This window comes from Pelecanus crispus, chromosome 1 (genome assembly GCF_030463565.1).
Source record: "Pelecanus crispus isolate bPelCri1 chromosome 1, bPelCri1.pri, whole genome shotgun sequence".
Classification (NCBI taxonomy): Eukaryota; Metazoa; Chordata; class Aves; order Pelecaniformes; family Pelecanidae; genus Pelecanus; species Pelecanus crispus.
Window position 1 is genome coordinate 23,632,218 of NC_134643.1, and position 21,806 is coordinate 23,654,023.

The window sequence follows — 21,806 nt, forward strand, 5'->3', positions numbered from 1 at the left end:
GAAACACATTTTTGTCACTCAGGCATTGTCAAAATGTTTAAGTACAAAGTCCTTTCTTTGACTATCCTCAATGAACCTGCCTATAGAACTGTTCAAAGACTAGTTCAGACAAACAGGTCCTCCTGGCGCACCAGGAGTCAGATGTGGAAGGGTATAAACTCTGCATGGGTGTCGGTAGGGACAGACATCAGCTGGCATGGGACCTCTGCCAGCTGCATATTTAAAGGAAGAGAGCTGCCTTTGTTGGCCGTTTCCAGGACATTTGGGCCTTTCCAAAATCATTGCTAAAGCCTGAACTGAACAGAAAGTTAACAGTTACTGAAGTGTTATCCTTTGTTCAAGTTAATACCTCTTCATTTCTCCATCCTCCTCTACTTTCTTGCTTTTGTTTTCCCTTTTGTCTTGAATTGCCATCCTGATGTATGCCTTATTCCTTCTGTAGTGGGGTTTAATTCTAGTTTTTCTGAGCCAAGAAATCAGGTCTGACAGTCATGCCTCTCTTACTGATGAACCACGCACCAACTGTCCCAGACACTAAGCTTGTTTTGGCTCCCATCAATCTCTAGCATGATGCACAGTCACTGAACAAAATTAACTTTCCCAAATAGATGCAAAGCCTTGAGACGTAGCTGGGTGGTTCAGCACCATAAGCAAAGCCTGGGCTTGCAAGAAAACATTTGGAGATGCACTTGAGAGCTAGCCCAGAAGACGACAGACTGAAAAGATGCCACACGTTTCTCTAGTGCAAGCGTGCAAGTTGCATAGATTACTCAGTGCCTGAGTGCTGTGCTTCCCCGGGAAGGTGAGACAATTATTGTAAAGAGGGGAACTTCTTGCTCCCTCTTTTTCTCCTCCTTCCTTTCATCCCTGCTTCTCTCTGTTTCTGGCTGCTCTTCTTTTCTGGCCACACAGCCTCACCCTCTGCCACCAAGGCTCTGGCACTTGTTGAGTCTTCTTGCAAATCAACTTTCCAGAACAGCAGAAAACTATCCAGGTTTCCTCCTGTGGTCTTTCAAGAGTTAAATGTGCTCACAGATGGGAGTGGGGAGTACAAGACAGAGACCAAACATCTCCCCTTTCCAGTAGTGAAAAGCTGTTTTATGTGCTCATTAAGTCTCAAGAAATGGTACCCTTTGTGACACTGGGCTTTTTTCAAAGGAGTTTCATCCTTAAAGATGCAGGAAGCAAAGCAAAGTAAACAGAGGTGATCAGATGTGGGCAAGAGAGACTACGATAAACCCCTTTGAGACTGCATATGGTAAAGGCCATCAAAAACATCTATTTAAAGAAAGCTTTTATTCTCAGAGGAGCAGGACTCTAGGAAGGACACCAGTAAAAGCACCCTCCAGTCACTAACATTTCAAGGCACTTGATATCTTCCTAGATAACAGCGGCAGCAGTAGCTTTTTAAATCTAATTCCAAGAGGCTACCATGTCAGATACCTACTGAAATGAAAAAGTAAAATGAGAATGCTGGTTTTCCATTATTTTTCAGCAGTGCCTTATTCCCCTGCCATGCATGAACAATATTACAGATGCCCAAAACTTGGCTACAGTCTCTCTGCCACTTGCATGAGAGCATACAACCTCATAAGGGCACTTTTTCTCTAAATGATGCATATTTTAAAACCTCAGCATTCAGTTTCACAGCTAGTCTTTAGCAGAATAACACATTTTTTTTTCTTTTCCTTACACTGAGGAGTTAATGTGATGATGAAGGCTGGTTTTAACCCTTCTTACATCTAATCAGCATATCCACTTGATTTCAAGTAGCTCTACCAGCACAAGCTCAGTCGAGACATCACTGGAGGTGTATGCAAAGCTGAGGGACTTTGGCATTTGTAAGAATGAATCGATGAGAAAGAGCATCCATTTGATTCAACCCCTATCTTGAATTCTCAGGAAATCGATGAGCACAAAGCAGGAGTAGCATCATTTGCTTCATACACTGAGCACATCAATACAGATGTCATTGAGCAACAAATATAACGCAAGCAATATTTTCAACAGTTTGTGTATTAACTATTCACTCTGTATGTTGGATGTGAATGTAATGCTGGGGAAAAGCACCAGACTGACAGCCCTGGTATGTTGCTGTTTGCTTTTATAAGCAGAAGAGATGGTGTGGGCAGCGGCAAGGAAAAGTTTCCTCGTGTCTACGCTGCAAATTGCTTTTGCAGGAACCAGATTGCTTTCTTAATCCAGCACTCTGAAAGGCTGCTACTGCACAGGGACTTGAGCAGGTAATATTGTCAAACAAATCTTCCTCTTGGCTTCCTAAACCCTGCATTTCCCACCCACCCTGCCACATGGCCACCTGATAAAGCATGGGAATATGCTTATTGAATTACTTTGTTATCCTGCATTGGCTGGACAGGGATTTTCATCCCATCCCTCAGTAAACAATGTTAGCGCTGCAACATCTTGATGTCCCTCACATCCAGTTGCATAAATGCAATGGAGAAATCTACGGCCTTAAAGCATTAAACACTCCCCCTGTTCACTGATCAGCTCATTAAATGTACCAGCAGCAAGCCACTCATTAGATTCAGACTCTTATCCATCACCTTGAGATACCAGCTGTGAAATCACTGATAAAAAGGACAAAGGATAAAAGGGATATATTGGATTTCATACTGTTCAGAACCCCTGATGGCTTGAGATGTAAAAACGCTATCGTAACTTAGTATTCACTAAGTGTTATACAAAGAAAGGGTTCTTTCACTGGCAGGTTCAAAGGTGCTTCTCAGCAGCAACTATATACCCAAAGCCAATTCTTTTCAAGATGCATAAAAAACATTACACTCTGGATTTCATATGGCAGGGAAATCTAAAAGCAGGAGAGAATTTGGATTAAAAAAAATCCCTTTTATAAGAAAAAGAGACATTTGTTGGTAATTTTTCAATTCCCCTTCTGCAAGGGCTCTATATTTCAATTTAAATTATAACATTGCTTTAATAATTTAGCTACTTTTTTTTTCCATGTTTTTCCCAGACTGGGAAAAAAGATGGTGGGGATATTTGGTCAAAATTCTGCAGTTTTAAACACCACAACCTTTGGAATGCAAATTAAAGATGGTGTGAGATTGCAATATGACCTCCCCATAACATTCATGCCAGGTCCTCTTTTAAGTGCTTTCAACACTGCACACAGAGCTGTAAGAAAAATATTCTAAAAACATACTTCTATGCTGTCAATAAGAAAGGGAGTAAATTTAAATATTGTACAGATGGAAAAATATGGTCTGATGATTTAATCTGCAGGGGAAATTACTTGGGGGCAGTATTAGTTTTCCTGACGTTGACTCATCACACAAGTAACAAGTGTGTTGCCTGGCAGTTTTTGCAAGATTATGCCTTAAACTTCAGTCCAAAGGAGTGTAAGGTATGTCCTAGCTCCCAGATACTGCTCCACTGATTTTGATGGAGCTTCCTCAGCTCAGGACTAGGCTCACAGACATAATTGCTTCATTGTTGTAGATTGAAAAAAATAAAAATAAAGAAATAAGCAATTTATATCAGAGACCAAGTCTTTGTGCTATAAAACTTAATATACTTTTTGTTGCCATAGAAATTAATGAATAAAGTAATCAGCTGAAAGCACGCTGAATGTTTCTGTGTATTGCTGATCGCCAGCAGATGTAAAGACTTCAGAACCTGTCTGAGCTGAGATCCAGCTGAAAGTTGAGATTTCAGGTGAGGTCCATACAAGTGGCAGTGAGAAGGGTCCCCTTTCTGCTATCGGAGGGGGCAAGTTCATTGGGGAAGGGGAAATGGCTGTTGAAAAAAGATAGATCAAACTACTTAAGTACATTTGAACTGTGAAGCTTTGCAATTAAGATTGCCCTTCAGAGCAAAAGCAAACTTGAAAATAATGGTAGCATATTTAAAACAGCCTTTAATACATACAACACTGATGTTTAATTCACGAGTTTAGTATTAATAACTTCTGATCTGTCAGATTTAATTGTTTCACCCAAACGAGTAAAACCTACAAAGGTAACATTCTTATTCACATGACTCCAAATTATGAAGGAATAGATTTCTGTTTACTGTAATTAATCTCTCTTTAATCCCATATTTCATACTTACCCATCAGTTTGCTGTCAATCTGGACCTTATCTGTTTTTATGGATAAGTTAAGTTGTACGGTTTCATTTGCACTATAGGAGAACTGGAAAAGATGACACAATAGAGATATTTATACCTTCATTTGGCAAGGTTATTTCACGCGTTTTCTATGATTCAATAATCAGAGCTGCGAAGGTTTTAGAAACTATCCCAAACCTTATGGTCTTTTTTTCATCTTGGCCAAATACATTTATAGAAAAATGTTTTAATGAACCTAATCCTTCACAATCAGAATTTTCAAGTATCAAGGGACAGCAGTATCTGAATACCGCTTTTCATTAATTTAATTTACATTTGGTTATAAGTATCCAAGTAGCAAAGCTACTGTTCAGATTCAGTAAGTATAACTGCCGACCCTGCTGAGTTCTCCCTTCCCACACCATCTGGCCCCATTACTTCTGTGGACACGGCAGACTCGCACCACATGGAGGGGAAATCTCTTGCATCTTTTGCAGTGCAACCCCCTCGTTATAGCCAAAGCACAAGGTTCACATGCTCCAAGATACGAGCTTCTGCTCAGGTTGAAAGACAGCAGCAATAACAAACGGTGGGAAAGAAAAAGAGCAAAGAAAAATACAGTGGCTTTATAAAGCAAATGCTTTGTGCTAGGCTCAAATGCTGCATAAATGCTAATTAGTTCTCAAAACTACTTTGTTAGTAAGCTTATAAGACATAAAGGTTCAAGTCAGCATAACATTTGTGAGTCCAACTTTGAGCTTGGTAAACAGACTATTTTTTTAAATATTATTTCCTTTCCCTGTAAAATAAACCAGAGTGAAAGAAGCACAGCTAGTAAGTAGCCAAACAACAGCATACTGTTACCATTCCCATTTTTACAGATGTAAAATGGGAAAGACAATGAATTGGAGAGGGAGACCTCTGAAATTCTCATCTTCTCTCCTCAATGATTTAATGAGATTGCATAAAAAGTGAAGAATAAAAGAGGAATGGTCCTGAATTCCTCCAGGGACAGTTCAATGAATCCATGGATTGCACAGATACAGAAATCAAGGAGAAAGATGGAGGGCTTTGAGGGGAGACCCCAAGAGCTCTAAGCCATAGCTGCTGCCTTTGACTACTACTGCCAAAGGAGAATCTCCATCAGAGCTGACTTTCTTCTCTGAGGGAAACCAGTATTACCCCTATATTTCTGGACACATGTGGACACTGGAACTATAAGAAGTGATTATATTTGGTAGTTGAATCATATTTTTGCATTTACCTCTTTACTCATGAATGAAAAATTTCCTTCATGTGATTCATCAACAGGAGCTTTGAATTCAAATTGGCTGTTCCCAACCACAAATTTTTTACCCTATGGAAGAGAAAAGTTCAGCTTAAAATTTGTACAGTATCACCAAATGTAATAAAATATCACCAGGCAATATCCTGTTCAGCACAGGAAGTAATAAGACCAAATGGAGAAGGCTAACCTGTTAAAGTCATCCCCTGAAAACAAAGCTAGTGAAACATCGAGCCAGCGCAATCTGCTGCTTTGCTGCACCCTTCCAACATTCATTAAAGGTGGAAGCACTAGAGCAGTACAAATAAAGCAAGAACGTATCTAGCACTCTGTTTCAGGGAACAATAAGAAAAAGCCAAGAGATGTGAATACTGGATGGCTTCACACATCAGATGTGTTATTAACAGAGCTGTGTGAGTTTTGCCCTTTAAAGTTTTCTCTGTAGGGATCCTGGGCAGAGCAAGAATGCAAGAATTACATGGGAAACCGGAACAAACATCTCGCAGGCCTTGCTGGCTTTGTTTCTCCTGTTTTACCATAACTCAAGCTGTATTTTCACAGGACAGTCTTTGATGGCAGCACCAGCTCAAGGGTATTCCTACCACCTAGACACCTTCTTCCCCCTCTCTTCTCCCTAGGCCCTAAATCCATTCATTCCTGCCTTTAGGCTGCAGCACATACTGACCTGCACTGCACTGGCGAAACTCTCAGCTCGGCTGTTGTCTGATCCAATTGAGGAACTGAGCTGGCTAAAATACAAACACATCACGCCATGACACTGTTTCTATGCTGGGTCATTCTTCTGCTCTGGCCCACAGCACAGCTGTGCAAACAGCTTTGCCAGAAGAACCAAAGAAATAAGTAGCAAGGATATTTTCAGGCAGTACTGTTGGTAAAGACTTATGAAATCAGGGCCCACTGGGGGACAAGAACACCTTCACCTTTTCAGAATCACAGAATGCCTCAGTCTGGAAGGGACCTTCAAAGATCATCTAGTCCAACCCCCCTGCATTAGGCAGGGACATCCTTCACTAGACCAGGTTGCTCAAGGCCCCATCTGACCTGACCTTGAACACTTCCAACGATGGGGCAGCCACAACTTCTCTGGGCAACCTATTCCAGTGTCTCACCACCCTCACCGTAAAGAATTTCTTCCTTATACCCAATCTAAACATACCCTCTTTCATTCTAAAACTGTTGCCCCTTGTCCTGTCACTACAGACCTTGGTAAAAAGTCTCTCTCCACCTTTTTTATAAGCCCTCTTTATATATTGAAAGGCTGCAATAAGGTCTCCCTGGAGCCTTCTCTTCTCCAGGCTAAACAATCCAACTCTCTGAGCTTTTCCTCATAGGGCAGGTGTTCCAGCCCCCTGATCATTTTTGTGGCCCTCCTCTGGATCTGCTCCAACAGGTATTTCTTGTACTGGGGACCTCAGAGCTGGACGCAGTACTCCAGGTGGGGTCTCATGAGAGCAGAGTAGAGGGGCAGAATCACCTCCCTTGACCTGCTGGCCACGCTTCTTTTTATGCAGCCCTGGATACGGTTGTCTTTCAGGGCTGCAAGCGCACATTGCTGGCTCGTATCTAATTGTTCATCCACCAGCATCCCCAAGTCCTTCTCCACAGGGCTGCTCTCAATCCATTCATCCCCCATCCTGTATTGATATTGGGGATTGCCCTGACCCAGGTGCAGGACCTTGAACTTGGCCTTTTTGAACTTCATGAGAACTTCACTTTGATACCTTCTGTGGATGTAAAGAACTAGTCCCTGCTTTTGCCCAGGACTGCTTGAGTCTTGGAGTAGATGGAAAAAAAAAAAAAAAGATTACTTGATTCCTCTTTCCTGCTTCAAGGATTAGTAAGTTATCTCCTGCTGTCATCTAAGACTTGTGTATGAGGATCTTATCCTGTTTATTTGTAGCTACTTCTCCAATGGTGGAATCACTGGTAACTCATGGGCCACTAGGCTTATCTAATTAGTGCAGTGGAAACTTTTCCTATTGTACCTTCACTGTGACAGGTTGGGTAGCAGACACAAGAGCCCACCAAGGTTTGGGGCTGAGGAGGAGCACACGCTTTAACCAGGTAAAGGGCCTGACTCCAGTCTCTGGGAGGTTTATGTTATAGGGGGGAACAGACCTTTTACTTCTTCCTTCTCAGAAGCTGCATACAGAAAATAAGCTACTGACTGAGCTTTGAAAAGCTTTTTCTGAAAGTTTTACAGCCCATTCTGCTTTACAGAAAATGCCTACATACTCCAAGTTTTAAAGTATCTTACAAATCTCTTTTCTGAGGAATGCTGCCTCGCTTTCCCTACTCTATGTTTCAATATATCATGTATTTTTCAAAAGTGTTCAAATTCTGCTGCTGCTGCGTAAGGCTTTCCCACATGCTTAACAGAAGGTGCTGGGAGAGGAGGGGAGCTTTGGTGTGCATGACAGCTGCCACCTGGAGTGAACTGAAATCAGGAGTTGCTATACCAGGCTCTCGAGCAGAAGGCCACAGAGCTCACATTCAGCAGTCTGGGTGCAAGAAGAGACATGTAGCAAACATTGGGAAGTGGATTACACATCAGACACACATGACAAAGACAAATCCAAATGGGGAATTACTTTTAACGAAAATCTTTGGAGGGCTAATAAGCTTATCTTGATGCTGGTACATCTGTCTCTTCTACTGTGCCAGTCTCTCAAGGACTTAGCTGGAGAATGCCTCTCAGAAGTTGCATGCGATATGACTGATCAGTACTAAACTTTCCTCTCACCCACTTGTCCTGGATGAGGCTATTCCCAAGAGAATGATGACAGCATGGATTTACTTCTCCTTCCCACTGGAATTCTTTCAGAGGAAGGAGGGGCAGAAAACTTGCCAACAGCTTCTCTTTCAGTCTACTTCCCTGCAGTGGAAGCCCTCATGAGGTTGTTGTATTGTAAGCGTTCACAAGTTAAGAGGCGCGTACAAGAAGTGTGAGCTTATTCTTCCACCCTCTGTTCTGCAATAGCAGTTTTAGAAGCTGTCCACATCTTCTATTCACTGGGTAAGCCCAAACCTTCACTGCTAATCTCCACCTATAAACAGAGATGTTTATACGCATGCTACTGGCTAGTGCACTTAGTCACCCATGATTAAGTACGTTGTGCACCACCCTTTAAAACAAAGCACAGATTAAACCAATATAATAGAGCTAGTAGTTCAAAGTGACAACAGAACATTCGTTCTTGCTGATCAACTTTTTGTAAGCACAAATTTAGGCAAGGAAAATACAAGGAAAATGGATACATACCAATGTTCTAATCAATAAAGACTATAAATGTGCTCATAGCTGCATGACTGCTACCTCCAAACACGCTGTAATGTCCAGCATAACCTGTGGCAAAATTGTTCCGCATGAGAAGCCACATGCTATTTTGCCTTTGCACTACGGGCCAACCCCTACTAAATATTCATCCATGGCTTCTCCTGAGCCACCCTGCCCTCCATGACATGTTTACCAAAGGCCAAGTGTAAGTTATGCCCTTACTCAAACGAACTTTCAGTAACCAAAGTTATTGCTTCAGATAGCATGACCCCACAGGCATGAGTGCCTGTACGATTACAACTATTTCATGCCTTATTTGTCTGTTTTCACATATACTTAGAGGTCTGTGTATACAGCTGTAGTCACTGTGTGTGCCTATTCAAGTCCTGGCACTGAAGGCATTATTACTTTGGCTTAAAAATGCACCTCTGTACCAGGATATATGGGGCTGCTCCCATGACAGAGATGATGTTCCTACATGGCTCTCACCTAAAAAAAATTATTCTGACATCATTTGACACTCATACACTCATTGCTCTCCAGCATCTTTCCAGCCTAGGGCCCATGCATTCATCTTACTTCTTACAGAGAGTTGAATTCCATGTAAGCCTTGCCAGTTCCAAGTTAAATAAATGCATACTAGGTCTGGTCTGTAGGCAAACTTTTAAACACTGCTACCCATGACAAAGCACTGAATCCACAGGATGTGTCTGCCTTTGTTAAATGTAAGTGATACCTCACAGAAGAAAAAAAAAGGGCAGAAGCATTTTCTCTACTTTACTTCTCTACTTTTTTCTTTTTTTTCACTTTTTTCTACTTTTTCTTCTCTACTTCTTTTCTCCCTTTTCTCTACTACTAGTTCAGAAAGATTAAAGTGCTTATTCACAGAATGATACACTAGATGAAGGAGTTTCTGGGTTCCTGCTACTGTTTCTCCTCCTTGGAGGAAAAGGGTCCCTTAGAAGTCAAATTCAGCACATCTAGATTATTCAACTGCTCTGAATTTGTTCTCAAGAGAGAATGGGCTCTTCCACTTATATCAAGGAAGCAGGGAAAGATTTTCCTCTTGTGCAGAAAAACAGCTCTTCACAATACTAAACAAAAGAAATGTGAGTAAATTCTCTGGAATACTTTTCCATTTTTAGCAAAGAGATCTGTGGCCTTTAGGTCAAGTGTTGTGTCCCACATCTTGCACACAGCCAGACATCCTACCAGGGACCAGTTCTGGTACCTCGGAGAACAGATCAAATTCACCAAATTGCTTTTCTTTGTTTACATCTATTTTAAGGTCGTCAAGCAAAAATGTTTGGTTTTGAACATACGTTTGTATAGCATGGTCTTGATATATGTATAGTGTAGTGATACACAGCGCTTACGGGTTGTTTTTACCCTTCTCTGAATACCCTTCTTACACTGTTAACTCTCCAGACCTGTCTACTCTTTTCCATCCCTTGGCAGGTGTAGCAGAGGTGATGAAAGGACCTTGTAGGCTATACAGTACTTCAATTTGGCAAAGGAAAGGAAAAAACCTCAAAAAACAAGAGCCTTCTTTCCCTTGATAGATGTCTGGTAGTTAAAGTGATCGATGCAATCTCCAGCATATCTATCATCAATTCGCATTTACAAAAAGACAACACAGAAACAAACAATAGAAACTAAGAGCAAAACTAAGAAGAAAGAAGTGTTTTTTAAGCTTCATTTTTATCAAACTAACAATAACATTTTATACATTGTGGAGTCAAAGTCTGGCTTCTTAGAAGCTCTGTAATTTACTTTCTGGCAGCGAGTACTGAGAAAGAGAAGCCTTTGCTACAGCTGAGAAAATACCTGATCTGTTTTGATGGTCACACACACATGAAAAAAAAAAAAAAAGCGAAAGATTGTTTTATCCCCACTAAGAAAACTGAGTGCATTTTTTTGTTTGAAAAGTGAAAACTGAAGTAAGCACACCGAGTGATGTCATTCTAGAGCAAAAAAAAAAGGCGAGTATTTAATTAGAAAAAAGATACAGATAGAATGACAGAATCATTTAGGTTGGAAAAGACCTTTAAGATCATTGAGTCATGAAACATTCACAATTCCTAAATCTTCAGAGAAGATTTCATTAGATGAAAAATAATTGTCAAGTGTTCCAGTAGGTCCAACTTACATACTTTAAAAAACCCCCCATATCTAGTAGTTAAAATATTTTGTCCAGCTCTGATTCTGTCTTGGTGATGACTCTACCACAGTAACCCATATTATATCAAACTTGAATGTGTAGCTCTTTTTGTTCTTTAAAACAATTACGAGCAGGATCTCCAAAGAACTGAAACTAATGCTTTAGTTTAGGGGTGTGGCCGCAGTTTAAGTGGAATTCAAATGACAGCTAGCTTTGAATTAATCTGCTTACCTGATAATAAACTAGATGTCTTCCCTCAAAATACACCATTGTTGGGTACTCCATGGGTATTATTGGAGGGTTAGGGTTTAGAAACTGCGGGCATTCTTCTTCCTGGGGAAAGAAATATTTTGTATGTTATTCCAAATAAAAAGTCTTATCACAACAAGCTCCGATGGCCTTTGGACAATGGAATGATTGTTCTGAAGAACTTCATGCTTAAAATACAGTGACAGATTTGATTACACCCTTTCAAATTAGACATGCTAAAAATGACTGCAGCATATGTCAAAGCTGTGGGTGATTATCTTTCCCAGCCTTGAAATCTTGTTCCTCCCATTGAAGCAAAATAGTAAAAGGAACAAAAATATCCTTTCAGGAGTTATTCAGTCTCACTGCCCCTCCTCAATCACACCCTTAAATTCCCACCCCCGCACTGTCACTAAAAAAACATATCTTACACTTCTGGAGTTAACTTTAGAATCGTTTTTAAATCCCTAATTCAACCAACTGATATGAGAGAAAAAGAAAATAAAATATTGAAGTGCTCTAATAAAAACCTAATAATCTTATTTTTAAACATTACCATGTTTTGTTTAATCACATCCTGTTTTGAAGAGGACTCTTCACAGATATGTCTCTTCCAGTCCCACTGGCAATTCCATCTATTGCTTGCACAGGAATAGCATCTACAAATATAACATGATAGTCATGACAAACTGTCAGGCTTTTTCCCCCATTGACAAAAAAAGTAAATGAAATTCCATCTTTACTCACAGAGGGTAGATCAATCTGTTACAGTGTCCTTACTATATTAAGCTGAAAACTTGATAGTAAGAACAGTTCAAGAAGCCCCAAAAGCTATTTTCTCCTTAAATATTTGAACAAGTATCAGAAATCCACAGCATCTCGCACAAAATTTGAGATCAAGTCTGAGAGGACTGGAAATGATCTCGATCAACTTTCATACATAAGATGGAACAAAGTGGCGTTTGGGTTGGCTGCGCCTGCCCTGGGGCAGCAACATCTCGAGCAGGGCAGATGATGGGGGCAGAGTCAGTTTTGATTGTCCTATTTGAATGCACTGCAACCCAAAGCACCAATCTAACGTTTGAGGGAACAAGTAAGTTAAGCAGATGTCCACACAGCTCACCTGCAATGGCAATCCAATGAACTGGCCCTTAATTATATGTGCCATGAATATTCCCAGTCCACGTGGTTTATGTTACCAGCTCACCTGGTGCCCTTCAACCGTTTTCCAACTCCATTAAAATGTAAGAAAAAGGATTTGGACACTGGCAGATTTTTAGAGTGCCAAAGGCTTAATTATGAAATGATTGAGTAACTCAGCTGCCAGTTACCTGAAACACCATGCTACAGGATCTAAACACCTAAGTTAAGAAGCTGAGATACTTACGGCTGATTTTCCAAAAGATGCATTGCTTCTTCACAATCATAAAAAGGGTAAGTATGTGATGCAAAAAATACCTTGTTCTCTTCAAAGGTTAACTGAAGTGGAACTGAAACATGATCTATCACAAAAGAAAAAAGAAAATCTAAGTGGTTGCTGAATTCTTTAGCTCTTGAGCTGAACGACACAATGATAATACTTTTATTATTTTACAGGACATAAACAAATATTTAACTATACTGTTGACACTATGGATCTCATGACCTGTTATACTTCAGATCTATAAGCTCTGATTTGTCTTTTTAAGCTTTGCAAATTTTTCAGCACATGGTTGTCGGAAGAAAAGCAGAGATGGGATAAAGGGAAGAAGCAAAATTATAGAATAGCTTTGTTTTACAGAATTGTTTCTCAGCAGTGCTATCATCATGCTAGAATTTTAAAGAGTCTAGAAGAATAAGGAAAACTGAGAAAGGAGATAATTGAACAAAGATAAAACTGGCACGAGAACAGTAATTTTAAGTAAAACATTTTCTTAAATATGAATATGTCTGCATGTAAAATTAGTTGTTCCATTTGTGGATTAAAACTGTCATTGTCATGTGAATTAAACCAAGTGATCTCTGTGGTTAATGCCCAACAATGCCTGCAACACTAAGTTACCACAGGCACTTGTGATCTTCAGTTTGCTGTACATGATTTCTCCACAAACGTACTTTGTCTGGATCATTACTGAACTAAGAGTGGAAAATTTATCTTCAGAAACGGGTACTTTCCTCAGCGAAGCTGTTTGAAATACCTTTTGGAGAAATCATTAAGCCCTTATGACAAGCTATTTCACAAGCTATTGGGCAATTTCAAACTCTGCTTTCCTTGAAAAGGTTCTTCAAAGAAGCTGCTTGGCTGGAAGTCACCTTTGCCTGCACTGGGTCCCCTTGAATATTTCAGACTGATAGGAATGCCAGGGGATTTCCTAACAACAGGACTGTGAAAAAGCATCCTTCCTCTCTAGAACTGTCCTCTTCCTTTTGGAACCAACCACAACTAAAGTAACCCAGACTTTTCCAAACTCAGTAGGGTTTCTTAACAGCAAGTGGATGGCTCAGGATTTTTTGCCACATGCTGCCAGGAACCACCACCTGTGTTCATAAACGTCTGCCTTCTGCTGAAGTGTCTGCCAAGCTTCTGAGCATCTTTATATTATTTTTGAACATCCTTTCAGATGGATCCCTGTCCAACCAACTCAGACGCATCTTATTTCTGGGTGACTTGGTTACTCTAATGCCATCCGTCACAGGGTTCTAGTCTCACATTTTATGCTGGAAGACATCAAGATGTCATGTTTATCAACCTGGTCACTTTGTCCTGCTTTACAAAATATTTAGGGAATATGAGTTGGCCCTAAGTAACAGAGTGCTGCTTTAACACTTAGCAGTATCTGATACCGTGACACACCCCAGCTAGTTTAAAACTTGAGAGTGAGATTTTAACATCATTACTCTTCCTGCAACTAAAACTGGATTTTGGCCTGTTTCAGCCTTAAGAGAATTGAAACTTACCTTGAAAAGTGCTTCCAAGCACTGCTCTAACTGACAGTTCATGGCTGTTGTGATACATATAAAAGGGTTATCCTCAGGGGTACTGCTGCAAGACCACCTGTTTTTTTGTGGGGGTTTTGTTTCTTTGTTTTTTTAAACTTGATACATAATAAACAGTGCTGCGTAACTAGTTTTATTCCATGTGTTTATGCATCAAGATGTATGAACTTAAAGCACGAATAAAGCACTGTCTAGGAAATAGCACAAGAATTATGGTTGGCAACAGACCTTAAGCATATAATCAGTGGTTCAGAACAATGATACAGTCTTTAATTATACGATCATGTATTTTTCCACCGGACTTACTATTGCAGAAGCTGGAGGGCACATAGTAGAAGAGGCAGAAGGCTTTGTGAGAGAAAGAACACCCTTGTGACATGGACCAGAAAACACGCCACTGAACTACAGCTGACGAGAGCAAAACTAAGACATCAGAGATGAAAAACTTCACATCTGAAGTGCATATGTGGCTCTTCGGGCTCCACAACTTGGAGTGATTAGGGTAAGATCAGAGAAGCTGGGTTTTGTTTGGGACATAGAATAGCACTTCTCTGGCTCCATGTCTATTCCTCTGCCAAGCTCCTGTTTCAGGTTCCTGGTAGGAACACTGGGAATGTTACAGCTTGTAAATACAGCAATGGAAACAGTTTGAGCAAACCTTTTTTTTTTTTTTTTCAAATGTTTGAATGGACAAAGTTCAGCAATAGACTATTTGGGGAAAGGGACTGGAAGAGGAAAAAAAAACTTGAACGCAGCTCATATAAGAGCATCACATTAGAAGCGGCAGGCTATGTTCTTTCCTCTTATTATACATAGAGGGTAGCAGTATTTCTTTACCTTGACCTTTTGGTGTCGGAGGAATTATATCGGGTGGATGACAGATAACTCCTCCTTCTCTTAATTGAGCGTAATGGGTTGTTTCACCAAATGTACACAAAACCTGGTCACTCTCAGTCAAAGCTGGCAATGGACTTACAGTCAGTTCCACCTGGAAACAAAATTTAAAAAGGGTAAAGTATTTGAAAGAAGCGAACCAAGACCCAGTAAGGTTTATGGCCAGAGAATTTCAACTGCTCTTTTTTTTTGGCCAGCAGTGATATTTTGTCTAGTATCACAGAATATCGTTCTCCTTTTCAATTTTTAGTTCTTCCTGTCTGCTAATCTTTTTTTCTTATACCTCTATCAATTTTTCCAGGCTGGGTCGATGTTGAATTAGACTGGTACAAAACCTTCTTGTCTTGTCAACGTAGTAGATCTGAACACAAATGTCTGTACAGACACACCCTAAGCCTTTTATTCTTGTCCTCAGCATCCAGTTTAACAACAGTAAACAGAGTGGTTAACACTTAAATCCTGACAAACTTAATTAAAATTACATTAACTTTAGGTGTTACTAGTGAATAATGAAACCAAGGCTGGATGGGCTGGAAAAGCTGGAGTTTGAAAGGGCTGAACAGAAAAGTGGCTTCCTCAAGACTCAATGTACATGCAAGAAACCCACTGAGATCTATCATTACTGCTGAAAAAGGATTTCTGAAAGAGTGATGGTGAGATCTTCACCTCCTCAAGGAAATTATCAATACAGAGTGCATGTGAGAAACTAAAAGCAAAATAAAATGGGAAAACTTAGCAAGGAAAGAGGAAAAAATTGAAACGAAATTTTGGATGCTGTCCTTGATTTAATGCTAATGTGTTAATTACACAGTGTAACTTTTTCCATTTTGTATTGCCAGTAGAAATGACAATCATCCCTTCTGCACTGAAACCAGTCCACTATGTTATGAGCTGCAATGTTTTTCAGTGAGTAAAGGAATCACGAGGAGACAGCGGCATTAGTGATGGTACGGCCAGCATGTAAATGCTCATCTGAACTTGGGTTTGGTTTTGGTTTTTAGGTATTTTGGCCTCAGGTGCTGATGTGAGACACCAGAGACTTGTCAACACAAGTTGACAAGATCTGAACTCAGAGAAGGTGTGGATTTTAAGCGGACTAGTTGCACTCTACTAACATTTTTATTCAACATAGAAATGGCCTTAACACAATGCTGTTTACATCATTTAGGAATGGAATTAAACTGACTTGAATTAAAGTCTCTTTCTTTCTGATTAAGAGGGATTAAAAGCCATTTTACTGATTTTACTTTCTGAGCACCCCCAGGAAGCCCTCAGTCTGCACTGGCATGCTCCATTTGGAGTTAAAGCAAGCTATGACACACTGGTCACACTCTGAACACTCATTTTTTTGCCACAGAGTCATTTTGTGTGCTGAATTTACCTCCTCCTTGTACCTAGACTTCACTGTGTAGGCAAATCCACTGCTGATTTTAAAGCTTCACTGCTTGCTTAAGTTTATGCTCAAGTAAGCTGAAAGGGCAGCATGAAATCTCTGCTAGCAGTTACTTTTTATGGGTTACACAACATTGTGCAACACTTTCATAATATTCAGATAAGTCGAAGTGCTTTATCATCCATACTAGTGCACCATTTTGACGGCACTGTGAGAAATGCTGGAGACTGATACCCCAAACACTATCCTATTCCTAGTCACCACTGCGCATAAAGAAACGCAGATATTCATCTTCCTGGTAGTCACATCAATGTGCTTTAAGAACATGTAGGGAATGCACTTTCTTGTCATACCTTTTCAGGGGCTCTGCGACTCATATTTAGAGGGTCTGCGCTAATGATAGTCATACATGTGCCACTTGGACTCCACAGCCAGTGGTTCTCCTTATCAGCTGTTCCACAATCTGCCTTCTTTGTGCACCTGACAAAACAGGAACAAAAACCAAAGCAAAGCAATATTACAGCTGGACTCTGCTTTCTCTGAACTGCACAACACTTTCAGCATTAGAGACTGAAATTACAACACAAGATGACTGGGAATTTCCTTTAATTTTGACTATTCAGGTTGCTAATAGATGACTTTTAATAGAGTAAGTGGAGGAATAAGTATTGATGGTTTGAGCTGTCAAAAGCAAGTGGGGAAACATATACCTATAATATTTTGGACACCACCTTGAATTAGACAACCCAAATCCATACAGAGGCAGTAATATTTAGCACAGGAGCCATCAGGCAATGGAGCCATTGCCTTATCATCTGAAACCAGGCTGATTAATCTTCATTGTAATACATAACAAACTCCTGAATGAGTGGGCACAGTCTAGCTTTTCTGCAGGTCAAGTGGCAGACAGCGATGTGTTGCCAGTAAAAAGACACCCGATGCATGACAGTACAAATGCAATAGAGGAGTATTGCTGGAGGCACACAGGCTTGCAGAGAGCTCCTGTGAAACTGTAACACTAGAAATGTTCCTTTTGTAGTGATCGTTCTCATTAACTCCTGCCACTATTTAAGACGTCTCTCTGCCAGGGCACCGCCACCATTGTGGTAAGACAACAGCAGATGTGCAGCCTCACCAAAAATATTGGGAGATTTTCCCAACTCGCGTACAAGAAGGACAGAAAGAAGAGATGCTGCAGTGCAGAAGCTGCATATGTGGCGATAAAAGCTTGTCAAAGTGTGTGTGTGTCGGGACAGTCTCATGTGTATTCTTTTCATTCTGTGCAAAGTTTAGGAGAAAATGCTGTAGGATCTCTGTCTGCTGTAGCAGACTATTAACTTGTCAGGAGCTTTAGCACAGTGCAGTTGCTGCACAGTTCTGTCAACCCTACCCTTAAAGATATTATTTACAAACAGAGTCTACATTCATATAACATATCCCTAAACACACTATTAAGTGCTGTGTGTGATGATGTGGCAGAACTCGCTGCAGATGAGAAGAACATTAGAAATTAAACACTTTCTTTCCCTCACTGGAAATAAATACTAGCAAATGCAAAAATTCATGTTTGCCTGTTCTCAGAGACCACTAATACTTTGAGATATTGAGGTCAGTGGTCGTATCAGAAACCTGAAGGGAAATCTAAGGAAAATTGCGTTTTGTATGATATATGATGTGGCCTTCAACTCCCAGCAGCCCAGGAGGAGTTTGAGGTGTATATTCCAAATCCCCAGGTTTCATCCACAGCAACTGAAACCCAGACTGGAAGAGTTACAGTATATTACATAAACCTGCACACACTGCATAAGTTTCTCTGCAGTGCTCTATATTATGCTACACATCAGGCTGATAGGTAACTTAATGTGATAGTTCACATTTTCAGACAGGAAGCTAGAAGCCTGAAATTCATCTGCATACTATAATTAAATAGCCCCTTTGTTCCAACAGCAAGTACTTAGAATCACGAATTCCCAACTGCTCATGCCAAGGGGTTAATTAACTTAGTAGTCAAAAAGAGAGCTGCAGGACCCCTCTTCCCTCTCACCACTCCAATCAATGAAGAGTGCAAGGAAGAGACATTCTAGAGCTGTTCAGTGCTGTCCTAATTTACAGGTGTCTGAATATTAATTCAGTTAACCTCTGCAGATAGTCAGCCAACTGCCACTTTCTGCTCTTCCACAGTTGGGTGAGGGTTCAGTGTAGCTACATGCCTTGATAGATGATGTTTCTACAAAAACAGCATGTGAGCTATATACTTTATTTCAGACGTGATCAGTTTTTTCTTTTATGCTCTGTTTTACACTTTCCTGCTCTATTTAAAATATATCCTATATTTTCTGAATTTTAAATAGGGAGCACTCTTTTAATTTCTGTGAGAACATTTGACTGTACAGTTCAGAGAATGGCAATACATGCAGTTAGAAGATGTATACTGATTTTCAGTACCAGCAGAAAAGTATACATTTTCCCAAACTAATCAAATCTGCAGAAGTCAATGGGGTCTTATTTGTGTGCACAGAAGATTGATATCGATGTCTGCATGATAAAATTAAATCGCTATCAGGAGCGTAAGGCTGAGAACAAAAAGCTGGGATTGCTATGCCAAGCAGTAACCCAGAGCACGCATCAAAATTTGAGCTCTTCCACTGCCTGCACCTGAGAAAACACCAGTGGCACTCACCTGCCCTCTCTCACACACCAGCCGCAGTACGGATCCCTTGCTTGAGTACACTTCTCACAGTCCGAATACTTGTGGCAGTCCTGCACAGGTAGCCGATGCACCTGAAGAACCAAAAGTAAGGCAAACCGTAAAGGATCTGAAGAAGGCACAAGGAGATGGGAATGTTTGTGGACAGGATCGTACAGCGCCATTGCCTGTGGCAGCAGAATACTTGACCCAGTATTATTATGATCAGAGCTCAGTTTAAGAAAATCTGTACAATACTGGAGTGTGGTTACCCCCCTTAACAAAGTCCAAATTTACACACTTTTCCTGCTCTTTTTCTCTCCAATAGTCTCTAATCTCTCTCCAAAGTAATGCAGGACATTGTTATAATCAAGAATCATGAGCAAGTCTCCAAAAATTGAGCTTTTCAGTCCCACCAGTTACGTTACTTCTGGAAATCCGCAATCCACTGCAGAACAGCAACTGCATGAACCACTCTCCGAATTCAAGAAACAGCTACTGCAGGACAGATACTTTTGAAAGGCTAACTTGGTACTGGCTAGATCATTTTTTTAAACAGAATATCCTCCCCTCCATATTGCTGACATGGAGATGAAATCGTTTGGAAACATGACCGTCAGTGGCACTTTTAGCCAGAAGGCATCTCGGAAAGTTTGCAAGTATGAAAGAGCCAAGGCACTTTGCGTTACTGTACTTCTCCATGCATAACCCTCCACCATGCAATACATTCACCAAAGAAAATGGAAATAATTATGAATATAAGCAGCAGGGAAAAGAGCATCATCAGTTCTCATGTCTCAGTCTCCCAGTAAATATACAGCTTGTGGTTTTGATTTCCTTTGGTGCTGAGAATAAATAATTTTGTCTGTCTTCGGTGCACAGAAAAGGGAGCCAGCACAAAACCATCCCTTTTAGTTATGCTGCTGAAATGATACAAGAGGAGAACGGGACATACGTCTTCCTGTCGATGACTATGTTTTACTTTTAAAGAGCACAAAATTCTAGCAACAGTAACTCTGAGATGCAAGCTTTCTTTTTTCTACCTTATCCTCTCACTTAAAACAAGTGGCACTCACATATCTACTTCGAAAGTCTGAGTTTGGCCTTTTCTTTCACATTCGGAGAGGTCAGTCTGACTCAGTTAAGGAAAATGTCAATATTGGGTAGTTTTCTTGCATTTATTAATACAGAGGTTTACCTTTTCAGCATTCTCTTCTTCCACAGATTCTTACCTAACTGGACATGAGTTACTGGCACTCTGTTTCACTAACTGGTACCCATGAGTAATTTAATATCCAGCGAATGGGTTTTTTATGACAAAGTATTTATTTCATAATTCTGGCGGGCAGAAACAAGCCCTAGAGATTGCCGTCTCTGCAAGTTTTATGTAAACTTAATGGATTTTAAAAAAAAATAGTAGCTCCGTTTACAGCCAGCTTCAAAATGCAGAGAAACTGATTTTAGAGATTTTCTCATTGGCACTCTTACTCAAAGAGGGTGGTAAAAGCTAAAACAAGCAAAGAAGCTAGTGATGGTGGTAAGTGATGGCCACAGGCTTCTGCTTTCCTCCCAGTATTCCTTCCAATAAGGGATCTGGGATCCTACCAGTGATGTTCACTTGCAATGAATGAGTGTGAGCATGGCAGGGGTGGGTACGCTCCTTTCCAAGTCCCCCAAGAAGCTGCAAGGGGTTTCTCCTGCTCTCTGCCCAAGCTCTGGTTGCAGAGCGGGGAGGAGGGGGCTGACTTTTGAAAGCATTTGCTCCAAGCCACCCACTGCTATTGACACAGCAGCAGAAGCTGGGAGGAGAAGGGGGAGGAGAAGTGAAACTGGAAAGCAAGACCTTATTTCTGACGATGGCTCTTAACCTCTCCATCGTTCTTCCCTGTATTTCTCTCAATCTGATTTCTTTTTAAAGGCTGCTTCAAGTTATCACCCACCACATCATCACTTTCACTTTGCTCAAGTGCTTACAGAGCCCAAGCAATTAATTTCAAATGCTGAGGCAGGCTGCATGTGCCAGGTAGCTTAGCATTAAGCACGCCTATCAGTGCAGCTAGCCTGCCCTTTATTGTTTACCTTATTTTAAATAACTCTAAACCATTTTAACTCCCAGGGCAGGGTTCTGATAACTCTATTCCCACAACTCCCAGACGTGCTTAACCCAGAAGTGCGTGTTTCAGCATTTATTCTTCTCCCCTCGCTTACGTTGCTTCCTTTCTCCCAGCTCCGAAGGCCTCCATTCTCCTCCTGTCTATCTGCTTCTAAAAGTGGGTGGGACTGCTCATTGTAATTAACTCCTGGAGATGACAGTAATGTAATGCCATTACAGAGCTCCCAACTTTAGTTATTCATATTTGAACTGAACAGGTTTTGTAAAAGAAAACTATTATTCGCATTATTCAGAAACCGCAGTGTCTGTGAGAGCTATCTGGAAAAGATTAAACTGAAATCCTTTCTTATGCAGACATTCGCTGCTTTCTAAATTTAAACATTTTGTAGAGATGGAATTATTTATTTGCAAATTTTCTCTAAAAAATTTGTCTGTGGCCTTCCTAAATTCTACCAGTTCAAGCACACTATCACCAGAAAACTTGTCTTCCTTCAAGGTTGCTGCCACCCTTTACACTGCTCAGCAGCTCATGCCACAGCCTGGTGGAGACCTCAGGGCTTTTAAACAACGTGCCAGCTTGTTCAACAGGGTGCCAGAATGCCCAAGCTTTTGTGGACAATGCTGAAGTTTGGAGTTCGGTTCCAAATCTGAACAGAAGCCAA

At 40.6% G+C, this 21,806-nt stretch overlaps 1 protein-coding gene across 1 annotated transcript in view; it reads right to left on the reverse strand.

The window, feature by feature from the left end:
- PLXNB2 (plexin B2) overlaps positions 1 to 21,806 on the reverse strand; it is a 79,989-nt gene that overhangs the window by 51,246 nt on the left and 6,937 nt on the right. The window contains exons 4-11 of the mRNA XM_075707333.1: positions 19,026 to 19,126; positions 16,699 to 16,825; positions 14,896 to 15,046; positions 12,470 to 12,584; positions 11,639 to 11,741; positions 11,065 to 11,166; positions 5,354 to 5,446; positions 4,093 to 4,174 (exon numbers count right to left, since the gene is read on the reverse strand). Of these exons, the coding sequence (XP_075563448.1) occupies positions 4,093 to 4,174; positions 5,354 to 5,446; positions 11,065 to 11,166; positions 11,639 to 11,741; positions 12,470 to 12,584; positions 14,896 to 15,046; positions 16,699 to 16,825; positions 19,026 to 19,126 (874 nt within the window). The remainder of the gene's footprint in view (positions 1 to 4,092; positions 4,175 to 5,353; positions 5,447 to 11,064; positions 11,167 to 11,638; positions 11,742 to 12,469; positions 12,585 to 14,895; positions 15,047 to 16,698; positions 16,826 to 19,025; positions 19,127 to 21,806) is intronic.